Raw genomic sequence first — 18178 nt, forward strand, 5'->3', positions numbered from 1 at the left:
GTTTTGAGTTCAATCTAGCGGACACATTCCCTTTGTACTACAGACACTCCTTTCCGCTGCACCACAGTGCTGTACAGGAACGCGTTACGCTATTAATAGCGAAGCATTCTCGCCGTCAACATTAGTGTGCATTAGTGACGGTAGACTGGGCAATAAGCGTTCATATATCTCATTCGTTGATTTGCAGGAGAGTGAAAGGGAAAGAATCTGAATAAGAACCAAGATAAAACAACCGAAATGTGAATAACGAGCAGAGCAAAAAAAGCACAGTAAACCAAAGTCTGCATTCATGATACTGCATGCTACCGTATTGGTTTCATTCCATTCTGCTCGTTGGAGCCTTAGTGTTGTTGTTTTTTTTCATTAGTACAATGTACCTGTAACGTGTGCAAAGAAGGTTTAGAATGCATAATCTACTGCAATGTGTACATATTGTGTTGGTGCACTCTTTGTTATTGGACGTACGACCAAAACTAATTCCTTTAAACAATTATGGCTAAAAGTGAAAAAATACGAAATCATAATAAAGGTATATTTCAAATCGATTTGAATGTTCACCTTGTGAACCTCAGGATGGTTTTGTATTTTGTGTCTAATCCGCTGAAAACCACATTATCTTTTTTTTTTTACGACACTGTAAATGTCTAACACCTCAACGAGTATTTCAATTCCTGGGACGTTTCACAATTTAACGCATTTTCTATTTATTTGATTGATGGTCGAATCGATATCGCCACACAAATCTTGCGGAGAAGCCACTTGCGTGGCGAATAAAGTGCAAAGACTTCGTTTAGCGCAATGACATATTATGTGTGTCAACGCTTTACCTGTATAAAAACACAATATTCCCTACAGCAGACAGCTTACTGAAAATGAGATAGAGTCGGATTCACAGGATTTCCTCCTTTTTAGATGAAATCTGTGGTCAAAGAAGAATCACGTTATGGTGAAGAAAATTCTGGGTATTGATGTGAATGCCAACCGTTGCAAGGCGCCATGTACATTGAAGACATTTGAGAAGAGATAACGGATAAGACTCTGAGAAGAAACATCAAGGGAATATTTACATGGAACGAAAGATTTTGTTTGCTTTCCATTTACTAGTATACGTCCGTTCGCTGGTAGTACATGTAGTTCCTATTTTTCCTTCACGTTTATTATTAAAAGACGGCCGTGTGCCAATTTTAATATGATGAAAAAAAAAGAGCTTTTAGATACATCAACCGCTATGAAACATATCATACCTTTTGAGGAACGCACATGCAGAACCCTATTACTGGAATGGTGTTTGTTGCAATATATATGTATATATTAATTATATATATATATATATATATATATATATATATATATATATATATATATATATAATACATATATTTCAAATCAACAGACTGAACTGTTTCTTTCTATGCCTCCGCCATACCACATGAAAAATGTTGCTGGGGATGTTACATTATCAAGATAAGAAATGAAATACTTATTATATTTGATATTTGAAAATCCAATGATTTTTCTCGTTCTGCATTTTAGAAGAAGAATGACACATCCACAGCTTGCTTTCGAGCCCCAACACAGTGACAACCGATCGTTATCACAGAAGAAAATAGCAGCCAAAATAACTGTCCTTTCATTTTGCCGAGAGAGAGAGAGAGAGAATGTAGACAATCGTAGTTTGCACGGTGAAGACATACAATTAAGTGGGCCTGAATTGGCGCACCGAATAGGATTGGCCTACATAGACGAAAATTCCTCCGAGCCGAGACTGATGTCCTCTCCAATTTAGAATGATACAAGATGACGTCATGCTGAAATAATTTAAACAAAACGACTTTGTCTTTATCGCCTTGACACTATTACACGCACTCGTACTATTTTGCATGTTTTTTGTTGTTGCCGTTGTTGTTATCTTCTTATCAGGTTTGCATGTCATGCGACTGTTCGCTTTAATTTCTTTACTTTTCTTTATTTACTTGCACGAGGTCAATAATTCCAGATACATTTTATCATATCGCTTGTTAATCTTCAAACGGGAGTATGTAGCTTACACATCATTATCGGTACATAATAAACAATGAAAAAGATGTTTACACACTGACAGGGGCATGGTACGAAAACCATTTAACAATTTTCCTTGTGCTTTCCCCAAACTCAAATAGCATTTTTTTGAAGGATATATGGTACATGTTGCAGATTTAGCAAATATAATGTACGAGCAATAATTATGCTTGTACTCTTTAATTACAATGAATATTACTTAACACTTCTTTCTTACTCTGTGTCATTCTCTCCCTCTCTTCTCTCTTTCACACACAGACAAAACCACACGAATGCTGACGTAGTATATTTCACAAGAGGACACACACTCTCCAAAACATTCCGGTCTACAAAGACAAGTCTACTGGGAGAGTGCTGCATTACAGACGTTTGGCGTGCGTTGCATGCGTAACCCAGATGTGCGCCAATTTTGCTTACAGCGCGGGTAAGCGATATACCACTTGACAAGTTGGCATATTTTGTGTATGAAAAATACATTTCCTGCCGCGGGCAGGGCAGCTGCTGTCGCCATGACATGAAAGCATACGCAGCATTTGCGTCCAAAAGCTTGAGGCTTTATAGCAAAGCCAGCCGATCGGGATCGACCGGTGGTTCCCCGCTTTCAGACCATTGGCTTCGTTAGTGTGCTCATTTAAAACTTGGTCGAGTAGCATACATGACAGGAGAACATGACTTTTCGTGAGGAGCATGCGTTTCCGTTTGTTCAGTGACAGTTTTTTTTCTTTACGAAGGGCTTTTTTGTTTTCTGAGTTTTTGAACAACGACATATCAATTCGATTTTTTTTTGTATTTAATTCAGACCTTTAAGGGGATATCTACAATAGCATTTAAAAACATTACTAATCATTTTTATAGTTGTTGTTGTTCTTCTTTTTCTTCTTCTTCTTCTTCTTATTATTATTATCATTGTTATTGATTTATTAGTATCATTACCACTTTTATTATTTGTACATTATGTATGATAACAACGACGTTGGATAGTCTTTTATCTGCCCTGCTGCTATACAATCATTAGACTCTCACAAGAAAATCCGAATGATTTTATTCCTAAATAAAGAGCTTGCAACATTAACTGATGCAAAGGAAAAACATCGAATTCCTTATCATCTAAGTATGAGCGGTGAATCATATGATATTTGAGAATTGGTATATGCTTCTCCTAAGGTTTTTATATTCGATATAATGCAGCTTATATTGCTGAATAAGGGTATGGTATCATAAGGTATGGAAAAATACAAATAAAATCTAAATAAAAGCACAGGCAATGAGACCAGTTACACGAGTTATATTCTTTTACAATTGCCATGAAGGAATGGTGTGATCTACGAAGAAAGACGGATATGTAATCTGACCGCTGAAGCTGGGTTATATTTACTGGGCCGAAAAATACATGTCAAGGAATGGGAGACGTGTTAGCCAGTTGAAGCGCGTGAGCATTAGAATGACAATCGCTCCCACCGCTGTTCATCACGTTGTTTTCGGCAAATAAGTTTTGAAATTCAAATACAACCATACTGGTAGTATCGTGAGCACACTACATTAGTCACAGATCTCTATACGTACTGCTGTGTGTGCGTCAGATGACATGGCGTTTTGTTTGAAATTTACAAATTAATACTTCATCAAAGGCTATGAAGGTGTCCATATAAACACCAATGAAACCTCCCTCTGATTCAGTATTTAAAATATGTTTTACAAGTGAATAAAGGGAAATTCAATTTGGACTTTCAAAGTTGCGGTAGCAAGTTGGCAACATCTAAGTGTTGCATGGTCAAATCCATTTTGTTTTGTTTTTTATTTGCCATGTTGAATATAATCAATGTACTCTGCAATTTCCGCATGCCCTTTATAAAACAATATCCTTGGTTCCGTTTCTTATTGTGCTTCAATATCGTACCAACAAATAACGCTCAATGCGACGTTGTTTTCATGGTTGTCGTGATTGTGGCAAGCCTTTTCTTTTTGTCAATGTTTGATGAAACAACGGTTTATTGTGGTTTACATCTGACAATTTCGTGAAGGAACGAAATCGCCAATTTCAAGAACTTCGATTCCATTAGATCATTTCAGTCTATATGATAATCTATTCTGAATAGCACATACAATGTGCACCCAGTGCGCGCGTACTTTGTGCACAGGTGCATGAACATGGAAATATAGAGTATGCAGGGAAGAATAGTCAATTCTGTCTTCTTGAATATTATAACACGCACACTCTCTACTCCTTCAGGCTTGTCCGTAAGTGAACCAGAGGCGATATTAGAGTTGTCTGAATAAAATAGGATGCTGTAAAGCCGACAAAATGGTGTAAGTGACATGAGATATACAGAAAGAAGAACGAAAGTGACTTCTCGCTCAATTTGAATTTTAAATGCACTTCCACGAATGTCGGAATCATCGTCTGTGTCGTTGCATCGTTGACGGCTTTCACGTTTGATTTAACCCTACATCATGGCGGTTTATTCGCTATTCTCTTCTCAAAGTGTTTGGAAACGTACCAAAGGACGTCTGATGTTGATGACAACTAATAACACCCCACGTACAAACACACCCTGTACACGCTCTATTAGAGAATACCAGTCACGCTTGTCTTACCAAATTTGAGACGCTTTCCTACTATAATGTACCTATCAATTTTCTATTTCGTCTTACATCGATTTCTAGTTGACTTTAATATTTTGTTTTTGGTTCACTCTCCCTTGAATTACCTGCAAGTAAGCTCTTAGCAATACCTTTCAACAAGAAAGACGAGAGCTGTGCAAGTGGGTACAAAAAAGGAAAAAAAGAAACAGAAAAAAAACCAGCCATGGCAAGTGTTTCAAAGCCGGTATGACATTTTGATGCATTAGAGCCAAGTATTATTTATTGGAGTGTGTTTACTGGGTTGGCGAACAGATGATTGCAACAATTCTGATTCCTATCTAAAATTTTATGAACTTTCCAGACTGCAAAGAAATGATTCAGATCGAGCCATGTTTTATTGAGATAATATCTCTAGAGGAAAATGCATGTGAATCGGCATAGTCGGCATAAGACAGTGCTCGAATTGTTTTACGATTCACACTCGCACTGACTTAGATGAAGTAATCATTTAAAGGAACGGATCACATCCAGTCTTCTGAATAAAATGGAAGAATCAAACGACCCGCAAGAATTTCAATACGTTTTGGAACATCTCAGGTTCTTTTCGAGTCACAATGATGTTGTGATGACCTAATGATGATCTCCTTGCGGATAAATTTAGGTAGCGACATGCAGAAAGAGTTTAATGTCTTCATCTCGTGACGTCATTCTGTTTAATGTCTCTTCTTATTTCTCATCCTTTTTCCTTCTCTCTCCCATTCAATGTCATTCTATCGCCAGTTTTTATCACTCGTCTCTCCTACAGTTTGCTTCTCAAGACTGTACCAAGTCTTTTAACTCTTGCATAGTTCCAAGTACTCGTTTTTCATTTGTCGCCGGTATGATTGCCTCACCGATTTCGTGATTCTATGACTTCTGAAAAAAAAAATAAAGGGAACGAAACCACAGACTTATGATTTCTAAAACTCCACTCTACATTTGACTTGTCGACACATCAACTCATTTAAAACGTACTCGACTTGCAACATGTAATTGTTTCTAACGGTATAGATATCAGTGTGTTCCTGTAAGAGTATCAAATAAAAGTGAATAACTTTTGACAACAACAATTAGAACGGACTAATGATATCTTTTGCTTTTGAAATGTAGGTGCAAACATTTAGCGTCGAAAGATTCCTAACGTCGGTGTGGAATTCTTTGTAATGTTGGAATATTGATCAGGAAGTACCCAATCCTATTCTCTTTTATTCACAGCAAAATTCAGAATGAAATATTAAAAAATGTGTAAACATATTACTCTTATTGGTTTCTTTGTTTGTTAATCTGTTATTTTTAACAAAACTTACTGCAACTTTACATGGATTTTGTTCCCTATAAAGTGTTGATGTCACTAAAGTATTACTTGGGCTAGAGAAAAATGATAAACCGGTAAACTAATCACCCTTCTTTCACGTTACACGTTAGCCAAGCGTTAAGCCGTGTCCCCGAGTGCTCACACTGCCGTAGGCCTGCCTTCTCCAGCTATGGCATTGGCGTAGGATGGTGGCGGGTAGGACTGGTAGGGGTATTGGTGCTGTGGAGTCGCGATACCACGCTCGTAATCCCGCTCCGTCCAACGAGGGGCGATGCAACGATGAAAACGCTTTAATAAAACAAGAAGAAACATAATAACAAAGAAAAAAACACGGGGAAAATTAATTACGGGAAATACATCTTATGAACAAACATAACGACACAATGCGATCAGCAGCAAAACATATTTGCACATAACATATATATATATATATATATTTGTTTCTGATTGTGCACACTTTTTAACGTAATACGTGTATGTTTGAGACAGGGCTCCCTTGTCAGTAGAGTTTTGTGCCTCAGAATGGGAATACCCTGCTTTTAAAGAAGATTTCATAAATCAATCAATCAATCAATCAATCAAGCAATCAATCAATCAATCAAACAATAAATAAATAAATAAATAATAAATAAATAAATACATAAATAAGTAAATAAATAAATATCTATAATGATATATCTCTCTAAACTTTCACACCTCTCTTTAAATAGCATATAATAAGTGCATCTATGTCTACACATGCATTAACATGAAATCACAGACCAAGAGTCATTTCAAAGTTGAGGAATTCGTTTTGGCCCTTTTGAATACCCCCTGGTACGTAATAACAACCATTGATTATTTTCAACGATCGTCAAAATGATCATCCCTTGATGGTCGTCCTATACCTTTACGATCATACATAACAAGATATGAAAAGAAACAACAACACTGGACAACTCCATCGCGTGTTATCACGTTTGCTATTTCATTATTGTATTTGTTCTGTTATATGAGCTCCAATGTGAAGACTTTCCTTCTTAATTCTTCTTCTTTTTCTGCTCTTATGAGCTTCCCTATGGAGACAAAATGTTAGCGTGAGCTCCCTCGTGGAGATCTTTTAGTAGCATCATAGGCATAGCTGATAACGCTGTTTGATGTCTATAATATCGTCTGAATAATTAATATCAGTATTGACTAAGGCAAATTATCTTCAATAGGGCCTCATTTTTTTTTGTTACTATCAAAACAGACAACACATACCATCTCGTGCACAATGTATTCGCTTTCCTAAACTTAGATGTTCTTTCACAGCTCGCAATTCTATTATACGCTCAGCGTGCTCACTGAAATGTTTGATCGTTAAATGGAAATAGGTAACTTTTAGATGAGTAACGTGTAGGATGTTACAGCAAAGTTTTAGTGCCGTCTTTAGGTATTTTTCTAAGCGCTTCTTACGAATTGGAATAGAAAATCCTCGACGTGTCATATTTCGCGCAGCAGATAAACAAAGAGACGGGGTTACTGTAACAGCTGTGTATCGATGATGCACTATGGTGTTTAGAGAGAGCAAACTATCAGCTTACAGTCTGCATTGATCCCTTCCAATGGCGAGAGGGAATCTTCTAAGGAGGCATTATGGATAATGGGTCTCCGTCTCATGGTTTCTCCATCAAAAGTGATCCAAGAATACATTTCCTTGCCGTGGTTGCTCATCTAAATTAAGCAGGTATTTATTTTCTTTCTTTTTTTCACATCCTCGGAAAGTTTTATGTTATCTCCTCTAAAAGAAGAACTCTGTTCATGACGTTTTTCCTCACTTTCTCTCCCACACAGTACCCTAGAAAAGGTTATTTTCGAGGTTTGTTTTTAACTATATAACGCCCGCACACAGAGTTGGCAACAAGTTACTTGTGCTCAGGTATTTTTTATGACAGCTTTACTTATACATACCTTCAAGATGCTGTCTTCATACCAGTACACTCCGGATAAACTACAACATACTTCAACGTTTTCTGATGATGAGTTTTTGAGATAATGAGTAACCTCCTATGAAATATGAAAAAGCATATAATTCTAAGAGGAATTCAAAGTTAATTTTAATGAAAATGGGTTTTGAAATGGCTGAGATATTGTAAAAAAGCAATTCTATGAAAAGTTGGGACCCATCTCTCATTACATCACTTTGTTTTACTTTGTTTTTGGATAATTATATCAGCCATTAATTCAAAACTGATTTTCATCAAGTAAACTTTGAAATCTTCTTAAAATTGTATGCTCTTTAATATTTCGTAGAGTGGTTTCAAAGTATCTCGCCAAAGTTTTAAGCTGAATCCTCACCTCAACCAATACTATACCATCCCTTTAAGGATAAGTTCCAAACTTGAAATTCCTGAAATATTGTTCAAGTTGATTTTGATTAGTAGGGGAAATAGAACAAAAAAAAGTGGATTTTTCTTCAGGTATAACGTTTGTTCACTGTACGTACACATACATGTACTCTCACAGACAGAAAGACAAATAGACGCACAAACACACACAAACACACACACACACACACACACACACACACACACACACACACAAACAATAAGCGTAAGGATCGTTGCCCAACATAATACTGCCTAACAATGAAGATGCTTTGTTGAAAAAAAAAATGTATTGAACACGTAACATGGTGTGAATGTACACACTGTGTTTAAAGTTATTTTGCGATACAGATTTTGTATCTCAGTGACGTTAATAACGAATTATTATGATATTCTCGATTAAAAATTGTGATGTTTAACCTAATCAATTGACTGTGACCAATCCTGTATTTCGCTCGAAGGTCTAACTTTACTTTTCACCTTGCGTTATCACGCTGGTGACTGGAACTAACGACCGCTCATCTGCGTGAAGCTCCGTTGCCATTATGTACATGATGTTGATTGTGTGCGCGTTTCAATAGCTTGGAGAATTCATCATTTCATAAAACAAATAATACACATTACTTGTCGGGCGCTAGTGAAATTATTCATCCTCCGTAACTTTTGAACAGTCCGAAAGAGGCGAATTTCCAATTGCTCAAAGTTAATATCGGGTGAATCTTACCGCACCTTGCGTGAAGTGTTCTATTTGTAGAGTGCTCTGATATCACAAAATGGTTACAATCATGACATCTTTATATGTACTAAAAGAATTGGTTATTTTTGTTGTTATAAATACCATCATGATTGTTTGTTTGTCTTCTTTGTTTGTTTTTGATTTTCCATCTGGCAAAATGGGTTGATAGCCCATAGCACATTCAGGTGCACCAGCTAGTCTTCCATGCATGGGGTCCAGTTGTGAGTACTTGGGGCGGATTACATTTATATATGTCATCTAGCAATGATATCGTTGTGGATATGTATACACGTTTGAAAGTGAAATTCTATATAAGAGCATAATACGTGAGAAGAGTATAAAACATAATCATAAATAGATAATTCCCTTTGTGTTTGCGATTGTAATATTATTTCCCTTATGCTGTTGTAAAAGAAAAACACGTGTCCTATATAGTTAATCGATATCAGTATTTATTTCAGAGACTATAACTTTAAAAATACCACCGCCCGCCCTAGGTGAGAAATATATACCATTATGCGAGCATCAACCATGTACGTTGAGTTCATTAGATTCCAATATTTCTCTCTTATTGAGCACATGAAAATTGATAGTTTCGTTTCGACATCAGGACGTTCCAATGGACGATCTAATGAAATCTTGCTTATGTTACCTGCAGGATGAGAAGTATTGGATTGATGCTTTATCAGGTACCTTGATTGCCCCAACATTTATTCACCCCATATGTCTGCGGTCAGGAAAAAGATAGGGCCTACCGAATACTCCAGCAATTTCCTATTTTCATCTCCGTAATTCAGAGCGTTGTTATAAATTGGACATCAGGCATGCGAATACAATTCTAAATTTAGAGTTATAGGATTATTGTAGTCCTCCACTCGAAAGTAAGGGTGCAATTTATAACTCTTGTGATGGTTTCGTAAGGGCAGGTGCACTTCGAGGGATATTTGTTCTGACAAGTCAGTAAAACACATTGTTGTATAAAACAAAAGAAAACGTTCAACAAAACTACATCTCTTAGGCTGACTGAAGGAAAAGTTCACCTCATGCTAAGTTGGTTTCGATAAAGAGAGTAAAAGCTAACAAAGAGACAGGCAGAAGTTTCATCCAAATAAAGACATAATTTAGTATAGTTTGTGATTTGAAAGTTTCATCCAAATAAAGACATAATTTAGTATAGTTTGTGATTTGAAAGTTTCATCCAAATAAAGACATAATTTAGCATAGTTTGTGATTTGAAAGTTTCATCCAAATAAAGACATAATTTAGCATAGTTTGTGATTTGAAAGTTTCATCCAAATAAAGACATAATTTAGTATAGTTTGTGATTTGAAAGTTTCATCCAAATAAAGACATAATTTAGTTTAGTTTGTGATTTGAAAGTTTCATCCAAATAAAGACATAATTTAGATGTGGTTTGTGATTTGAAAGTTTCATCCAAATAAAGACATAATTTAGATGTGGTTTGTGATTTGAAAGTTTCATCCAAATAAAGACATAATTTAGCATAGTTTGTGATTTGAAAGTTTCATCCAAATAAAGTAGCATAGTTTGTGATTTGAAAGTTTCATCCAAATAAAGACATAATTTAGCATAGTTTGTGATTTGAAAGTTTCATCCAAATAAAGACATAATTTAGCATAGTTTGTGATTTGAAAGTTTCATCCAAATAAAGACATAATTTAGTATAGTTTGTGATTTGAAAGTTTTCATAAAGACATAATTTAGCATAGTTTGTGATTTAAAGTTTCACAAATAAAGACATCATTCAGTATAGTTTGTGATTTGAAAGTTTCATCCAAATAAAGACATAATTTAGCATAGTTTGTGATTTGAAAGTTTCATCCAAATAAAGACATAATTTAGCATAGTTTGTGATTTGAAAGTTTCATCCAAATAAAGACATAATTTAGTATAGTTTGTGATTTGAAAGTTTCACTAAAGACTGATATTAGTTGCAATCACAATTAATAAGAGGTGATCATGGCAAGTCTTCCACATAACACAAATTGTTGCTAATGATGTAAAATAGAACATGCAGTCGAAACATCTATTAATCAATCCTAGTAACGATGACTTTCTGGGTAAAAGCTTTCTCCGAACTTTGCTTTCTTATCTTCAAGTCCATTTCAAATGAAACGTTTGATTTTACTACATTTTTTCCACGAACCTCAAATTTAACACTGCAGATATTCGTTGTTATGCGTATAGTTACTGCATATGCTGCGCTAATGTATACACTTTTTCCAACAAAAAGAGTAGCAAGGATAATTATATTCACATGTCAATGAATAAATGTTAGTGATTAACGTGTGAGTGCGTCTGCACGCGTCTACACAGTTTGCCCGCACTTATGTCATAATAATTATGCCTTCTCAATCGCATTTGAAATCTCGTCACATCGGTCTGCGGACAGGGGCCTTATCATAAATGTTTTAGTGATAGTTGACTGTAGTTTACTTCTTTTGGTGTGCCTGGATGACTTTTGCTTAGTGAAGTGGCACCTTTGATAATGCGAATTTAAAGGAAAAACAATAAAAACAAATCGACACACAAGTAGATACTTCACACAAGTATGAGTACACACACATACCACACACACACACACACACACACACACATACACAAGTATTTCACGACACAGTTTTAATCCCTGCATTATGAGGAGCATTTATGTTTTTCTTATGATTCTATTGACGTGATGAATTGATATCTGCTGAAATTCCGACCACTTTATTTTTCTTGTTTCTCGAGATGACAATTGTCCAGGTGCGAATAAAATGTATCATTTAGACAGGCATCGTGGGCATGGACCTTGTTTCGATTCGTTTCGTGCCTACATTATTAATGTAGGCAGTTTGTCATGCACCCTTGCGTCAGCTTCGTATGTCATGAATATGTCACCATCACTAGGTATGTCTGCTGAGAGGTCATTTCTAATTCTCTCCCTGATTGTCACAGCCCTGCATGGGATGGGGAAACTTCTTTTGAAGCATGCGCAGTTTGGCATGTGCGTCATCACTCAGATTGACGTCTTTGAACTCATATTTCCTTAACATTGAGAAGTGGTTGCATGCTATCTTATTAGCGATTGAACTCAAGTTTTTCCTCATTTACAGTCTTCTTGTCGTATCTCAACGTTTCGTGCTTTCAAATATATCCCACTATCTACCCGTAGAAACCTTAACTTACTCTTCGAAAAATGATTGTATCCTTTCACAAGTATCCTCAATTCCTAACAAGATAAAAGCTTCTCTGCCCTTTTGTTTCTGTTATTTTCTCTATGTCTCCCTTTTTCAACCCTCTTTAGATAGGTTTCCTCCCTAACGTTAATCTGAACGGTTGCTAACCTATGAGTCCTACAAAAATGATAGCTCGTACTATCGTCCTATCTTTTTCACTATATACTGTATATATATATATATATATATATATATATATATATACCGGGTGTCCCAAAAAAAGCGGAACGGTGGATTTTCAGTACCTTGCGTTCTAAAAGTGATATATATTTTGACATTATTAGAAAGAGCATCCTCCGCAGAAGACCATGATACCAAAATCATAGTCTTCTGCGGAAGATGCTCTTTCTAATGATGTCAAAATATATATAACTTTTAGCCCGCAAGGTACTGAAAATCCACCGTTCCGCTTTTTTTTGGGACACCCGGTATATATATGTACATATATATACACATACATAATAGTGAGAACTTTGAGCAAAGAAAATGGGTTGTCATCGGGATTCGAACCCGAGACCTTCGGATTACTAGACCGGTGCTCTACCGACTGAGCTATTGAAAGCCCTGGATCGGTGTTCGTCCCAAACCCTTAACTCTCTTTGCTCGTGTGGTCAGAAGCTATAGTGTGTATATGTGTGGCACACACACACACACACACACCTTTCCCTGACATAAATCCAAAGGATGTAAATCAACTTTGGAATAAATGCGAGGGATCGCCGAAGCGATGCAGCTTTTTGTAATATATTTTGAAACAAGAGAGGGAAAACTGACCAGAAACAAATAACAATAAAGAGTGAGAACTTTGAGCAAAGAAAATGGGTTTTCATCGGGATTCGAACCCGAGACCTTCTGACCACACGAGCAAAGAGAGTTAAGGGTTTGGGACGAACACCGATCTAGGGCTTTCAATAGCTCAGTCGGTAGAGCACCGGTCTAGTAATCCGGAGGTCTCGGGTTCGAATCCCGATGAAAACCCATTTTCTTTGCTCAAAGTTCTCACTATTCATTATTATTTGTTTCTGGTCAGTTTTCCCTCTCTTGTTTTATACATATATATATATATATATATATATATATATATATATATATATATGTATATATATATATAACTATATATATATTTACATACATTTAATATATATATACATATATATATATATATACTATAACTATATATATACATACATACATATATATATATATATATATATATATATATATGTTCATCTTGGAACTTTCCACGTGTTGGACTTCGAATGTTGTAATTATTAGAAGAAAGAGTTTCAAGTACGCCATGGATCCAACGATTACAAAATTTTGTAATCGTTCTTCTATTATATATATATATATATGTATATAGTAGTCTCCCTCTCTCAGGCATGCATCATTATTCAACAGCTTCAAAAATCTTCTAAAAACTCACCTGTTTCAGAAAAGTTTTCTATACATATTTCTGTAGCTAGCTTCCCGGATACCTTTATTAGTTATGATTTGATCTACGTGATCAGTCCCTTTTAAATCTGTCTCTTCATTATATTGTAACATTTTCAGATAAATAAAATCTAATTTACGTTATTTGTTAATTAATCTGTTTGTCTCTCTCGATAATCCCATAGAAACTGCGTAACATAACTTTACAATCATTAATATCATTATCATCATTATCATTATAAGGTTATAGGTTCGAACTCTGGCAGACTCGGTGAAAATCTCAGCGTCGCTGGCAGCCAAGTGGATCCGCCTTTTTGCTTAACATGCACCAGAATGGTGTTAGAATATCATACCAGACGTGAGAGACTTACATGAATCAGGAAAGAATGACGTGTGTCAACTAATTTCACGTAACTCCCTCAAATGACAAATGATTAATGACGTTTCTTTAATCATTCGCATACATTATAACGGCTACTGCATATTTCACGACAATATTATATTCCATAAATATTATGCCACCCATTCTGCTTTATGCCTTCATGGTGAAGAAAACTCCTGCCTGCCATACAATTCGTACATTTGTATTTGATTATCAATCACGTAAACACAATCATTCAGAGCAGAATGATTTATCTAAGAGACTACAGAATTTTACTTTACTTTGAAAGAAAAGGCAACTAAAGTTTGGTACAATGTATTAGTTGATTGATTGTTCGTCCATCTCCTCCTTATTGCTGGCTATAGTTAAATGAACGTTCCTGACATATGCAGACACGTTTCGTGTTTAGGGCCTACTAATGCAAATATCTCTAAAAGTAAATCATTAGAACACAAGTTTCTACTAAAACTAAAACTAAAACTGTATGAAAAGAGTTTGCGTTGCAGACGCTCTCAGAACGAAGTATACAGTAATGTTGTACGTTACGTTTACTTTCTGCCCAGTTGAATTTAACAATTTAATTAGAAACATATCATAGATTCGACAAACTCTTATTTGTCTACAAGGATTGTTTGCCTCAAGGGCTTCTTTTCTTTGGGTTATCATCACATTTAAAATCTATATAAACGCTATATCCTTTAAGCCTATCTATACAAAGTTGACACAGAGTATGAATCTTTTTCCCTTAAATCCCAAGGCGTGTGCATAACATCTTTCAGAGCCAGAATGCAACCAATAGTAAGCCCGCATGTGGGTTGACTAAACACGTTGATGTCTGTGGTCATCTATCAAATGCCAGTGCTAAAATATTTATTCAAAATCTCTTATTTACAACGATCCATGGTCTGTCGGTAGCATGGCATGGCGGGGAGATGAATAAAACAACGCCCGCTCCGAGTAGAGTCGTGGCGGACGTGATAATTGCATCGCCTTGAGTCTAGGCGCGGACAGGCATTGGGGTCGGCATCAAAGCCGCGCGGCACGTATAAGGTGGTGTCAGGTAAGCCATGACACCACAGGGCCACAAAAGTTGCGGCTGAAATAACACCATCGACACAACTTCTTCAACCGCGATAGACGTTAAACAAATGAAACCCCAGTATAAATAGCATCTGTTTCATTAAAAAAAAAACACCCAACACTCTAAAATCGTCACAAACCAACAAACATTTGCCAAGCTCTTACATCCCCCCCAAACCCCCCCCCCCAAACAAACAAAAACAAACAAACAAACAAAACCCAGACGTCACGAGCAGACAATCTCTCCCTCTGAACCCCACTTTCTACTTAGGTTACGTTCATCTTTTTGGATTGAGTTTCACGTGTAAGTGCACCTTGTGACTGCATACGAAATCACAACTTGCATTAATTCGTCAACGTTCGAACATAAGAACTACTACGAAGTTACTTTCAAAGCGAGGAAGGGGGGGGGGGGAGAATGAGAAATATTTGGATAGCTCGGTACCTACTACTACAAGTAAAACAGTTGATAAGTTTTGATTTTTGCGTTTATAATAATATGACAGAACACAAGACACGGTGTGTTAGACAACGAGGGATGAGTGTAAGTCACGTGGAGTCAAGTAGTATTGTCTTGGATATGAATCTTACAATGGGCTGTCAAGAAATGTCCTTTCTTTCAATTTTTCTTGTCTTCTCTATCATCTTCCCTACTCAGCCATCTTTTTTTTTTCAAGATTACATCATTACTTTCAAGCAAGTCAGGGAAGCTCCTATTAACATTTAGAAATCGTGACTCGATTTGTGTTGCCTCTTGCGAATGAAACAATTTGATCTGACATAGCGTAGATTATTACGTGCTTTCAATGTGACTCGTGAAACAACAAACAAATAAAAGACAAATTGATGATCGCTATCATGAGAAATAAAGTGCCAGTTTTATCAGTAATGTAATTGCTAGCAGTCTCTTTCAGTGTGATATTACTTACATGCAGATTTCCTGCACTAAAGTAATATCCGCTCTATGCACGTCCTTGGTTGTTAACTGAGCAATCATTTACAATTATAGATGACAGAATGAAAAGTAAGATAAGGAATGAAAAGTTGATTGACATCACGGATCATATCATTAGTTTCATTGTGGCAGACCTTTGTTTAATCTTCCAAATGATTTATTTGATTATGTTTGAATTTCTCTCTACTTCATGCACGTAAATGAAATTTAGTTTGATGTTATCTTTATTGTTTGAAATATGAATAAACATTATTTGAAAGAAAAAAAATCATTAGTTTCATTTTAGAAATTAATGGCCTTGCAAGGAACACCAAATTAAACATTTCTTTCACATCACAACGCTGAGTTGGAATGCAATAATTCACTTACTAGTATTATCTAGGACGCTGCAAGAGAACAAAATAGCAGACGATAAAATGCAGACGATGCAAGGAAATGTGAAGTAAGCAATACGCCTAAGAAGCAGTCTTCAGCACCAATACAGATGTTGTGCTTATGTACGATGCCTTCAATTTTAGATTAAGACAATTGTGACGGCATAAGTATGGAAATTCAAATGAATTTTGTCAATATCTTGACCGACTTTGATTCATGCGTTGTCCCGTCCACTGCTGTGATTCTGAAGAAAATAAAAACAACTTTGAGATGAGAGATTAGGATCCCAGTGGACAACACGAAAGTGTGCTAATGACGTGGTCGCTTCGCCGGCACTGCTACCAAGCATTTCATCATGGGACATACGCATGGCATACACACGAAGCTCCGAGAGTCCCACTAGTACGCTGTGACCCATATTTCTTCTTTCTGTTTATTCTTTCGTCGCCTGGTGTTGTTACGAGGGCGAGTGTCTGCTAATTAATTAACCCAAGGGATATGTCGTATTTATCATGTGATCGTGCCCCTCTAAACAAAATATTTCGAGGTGAAATCCTCTGAAGGAAAAGTGGCTGAAATCTAAAGAGGATGTCAACACACTTCTCGTTATTGTTATCGCCGCAAAGGCATTTTAGGAGATGGATCTAATAGTAATAAAAGGTTGGCAAACAGACTTTCGAGTACTACAAATATTTGTATAATGTGCACCATGAGCATATCAGATGAAGGAATAAAAAGCCATTTTGAAATTCTTTACAGGGTCAGCTACTACAAGGCTGTATGGTTGTTCTTGTTTTTTCTTTTTCTATTTGTTGCTTGATCGTCATTTGGTGAGGTTCAAAACAAGTGTAATTAATAAGAGAGATAGATAACTAACGAAATAACAAAACAAGCAGAAATAACGCACGCACGCACACGCAATATCAATTGATGACACAAGATTACCAGGACTCACTCTTTCACTGGAACTATAGAGTTGGCACTAAAAATCATAATATTAGAGTGAAACCAAGGCGATTATTGGCCGGATCTTCTAGCTATGTTGATCATATTTTTACACACGTTGATTTTTTTTTGGTACTACACTCAGGAATCACACTCACAGAAGTATTATGATAATTCTTCTGTTTTTCTTTGTTTCATTTACTAGGTGAATCACTAAATTAAAAGTGGCAGTAAAAAGCTCGTAAGTATATACAATGGATAAATTTGTGCGGTTGAGGGAAACATTTCTATACGGATTGGTCAGAGGTTTTTATTGCTGATGATGTATATGCTGCATATAATATGAAGGGTTTATATATCAGTTTATGAAGGCTTTAAATGAATACATTCCTACAGAAAAAAATAAAATAAATTATATGAAAAATTAATGAAAAAGCGCTGGTGTAGATGAAATATGAAAATAACAAAGACTATAACCATGTTTACAAAAGGTGACAATTTGGATATGGGTGATTATCCCACTATCATGTTACTCACTTCTGTTTTTAATATTCTTGAAAATCGTTCCTACATGAATTACATGTATTTCCCTTTTGATGCATTGCAATATTTTCTCAACTGGATTCAGAATTTGTTTTTTGAACATGATACTTTCCTTGATATTTTACAAATTGTTCATAAGAATGCTT

The 18178-nt window shown here is 35.9% G+C and overlaps 1 protein-coding gene across 1 annotated transcript in view; it reads right to left on the reverse strand.

Annotated features, from left to right (window-relative positions):
• Window positions 1–6133: 6133 nt before the first annotated feature.
• The window catches only part of LOC139717743 (sodium- and chloride-dependent GABA transporter 1-like), a 140139-nt gene continuing 128094 nt past the window's right edge, over window positions 6134–18178 (reverse strand). Inside the window, exon 13 of the mRNA XM_071629247.1 lies at window positions 6134–6283. Coding sequence (XP_071485348.1) covers window positions 6134–6283 — 150 coding nt within the window. The remainder of the gene's footprint in view (window positions 6284–18178) is intronic.

The sequence above is a fragment of the Diadema antillarum genome, unplaced genomic scaffold (genome assembly GCF_040938485.1).
Source record: "Diadema antillarum isolate AM-2024a unplaced genomic scaffold, OU_Dant_1.0 scf00000081, whole genome shotgun sequence".
In the NCBI taxonomy this organism is placed as follows: domain Eukaryota; kingdom Metazoa; phylum Echinodermata; class Echinoidea; order Diadematoida; family Diadematidae; genus Diadema; species Diadema antillarum.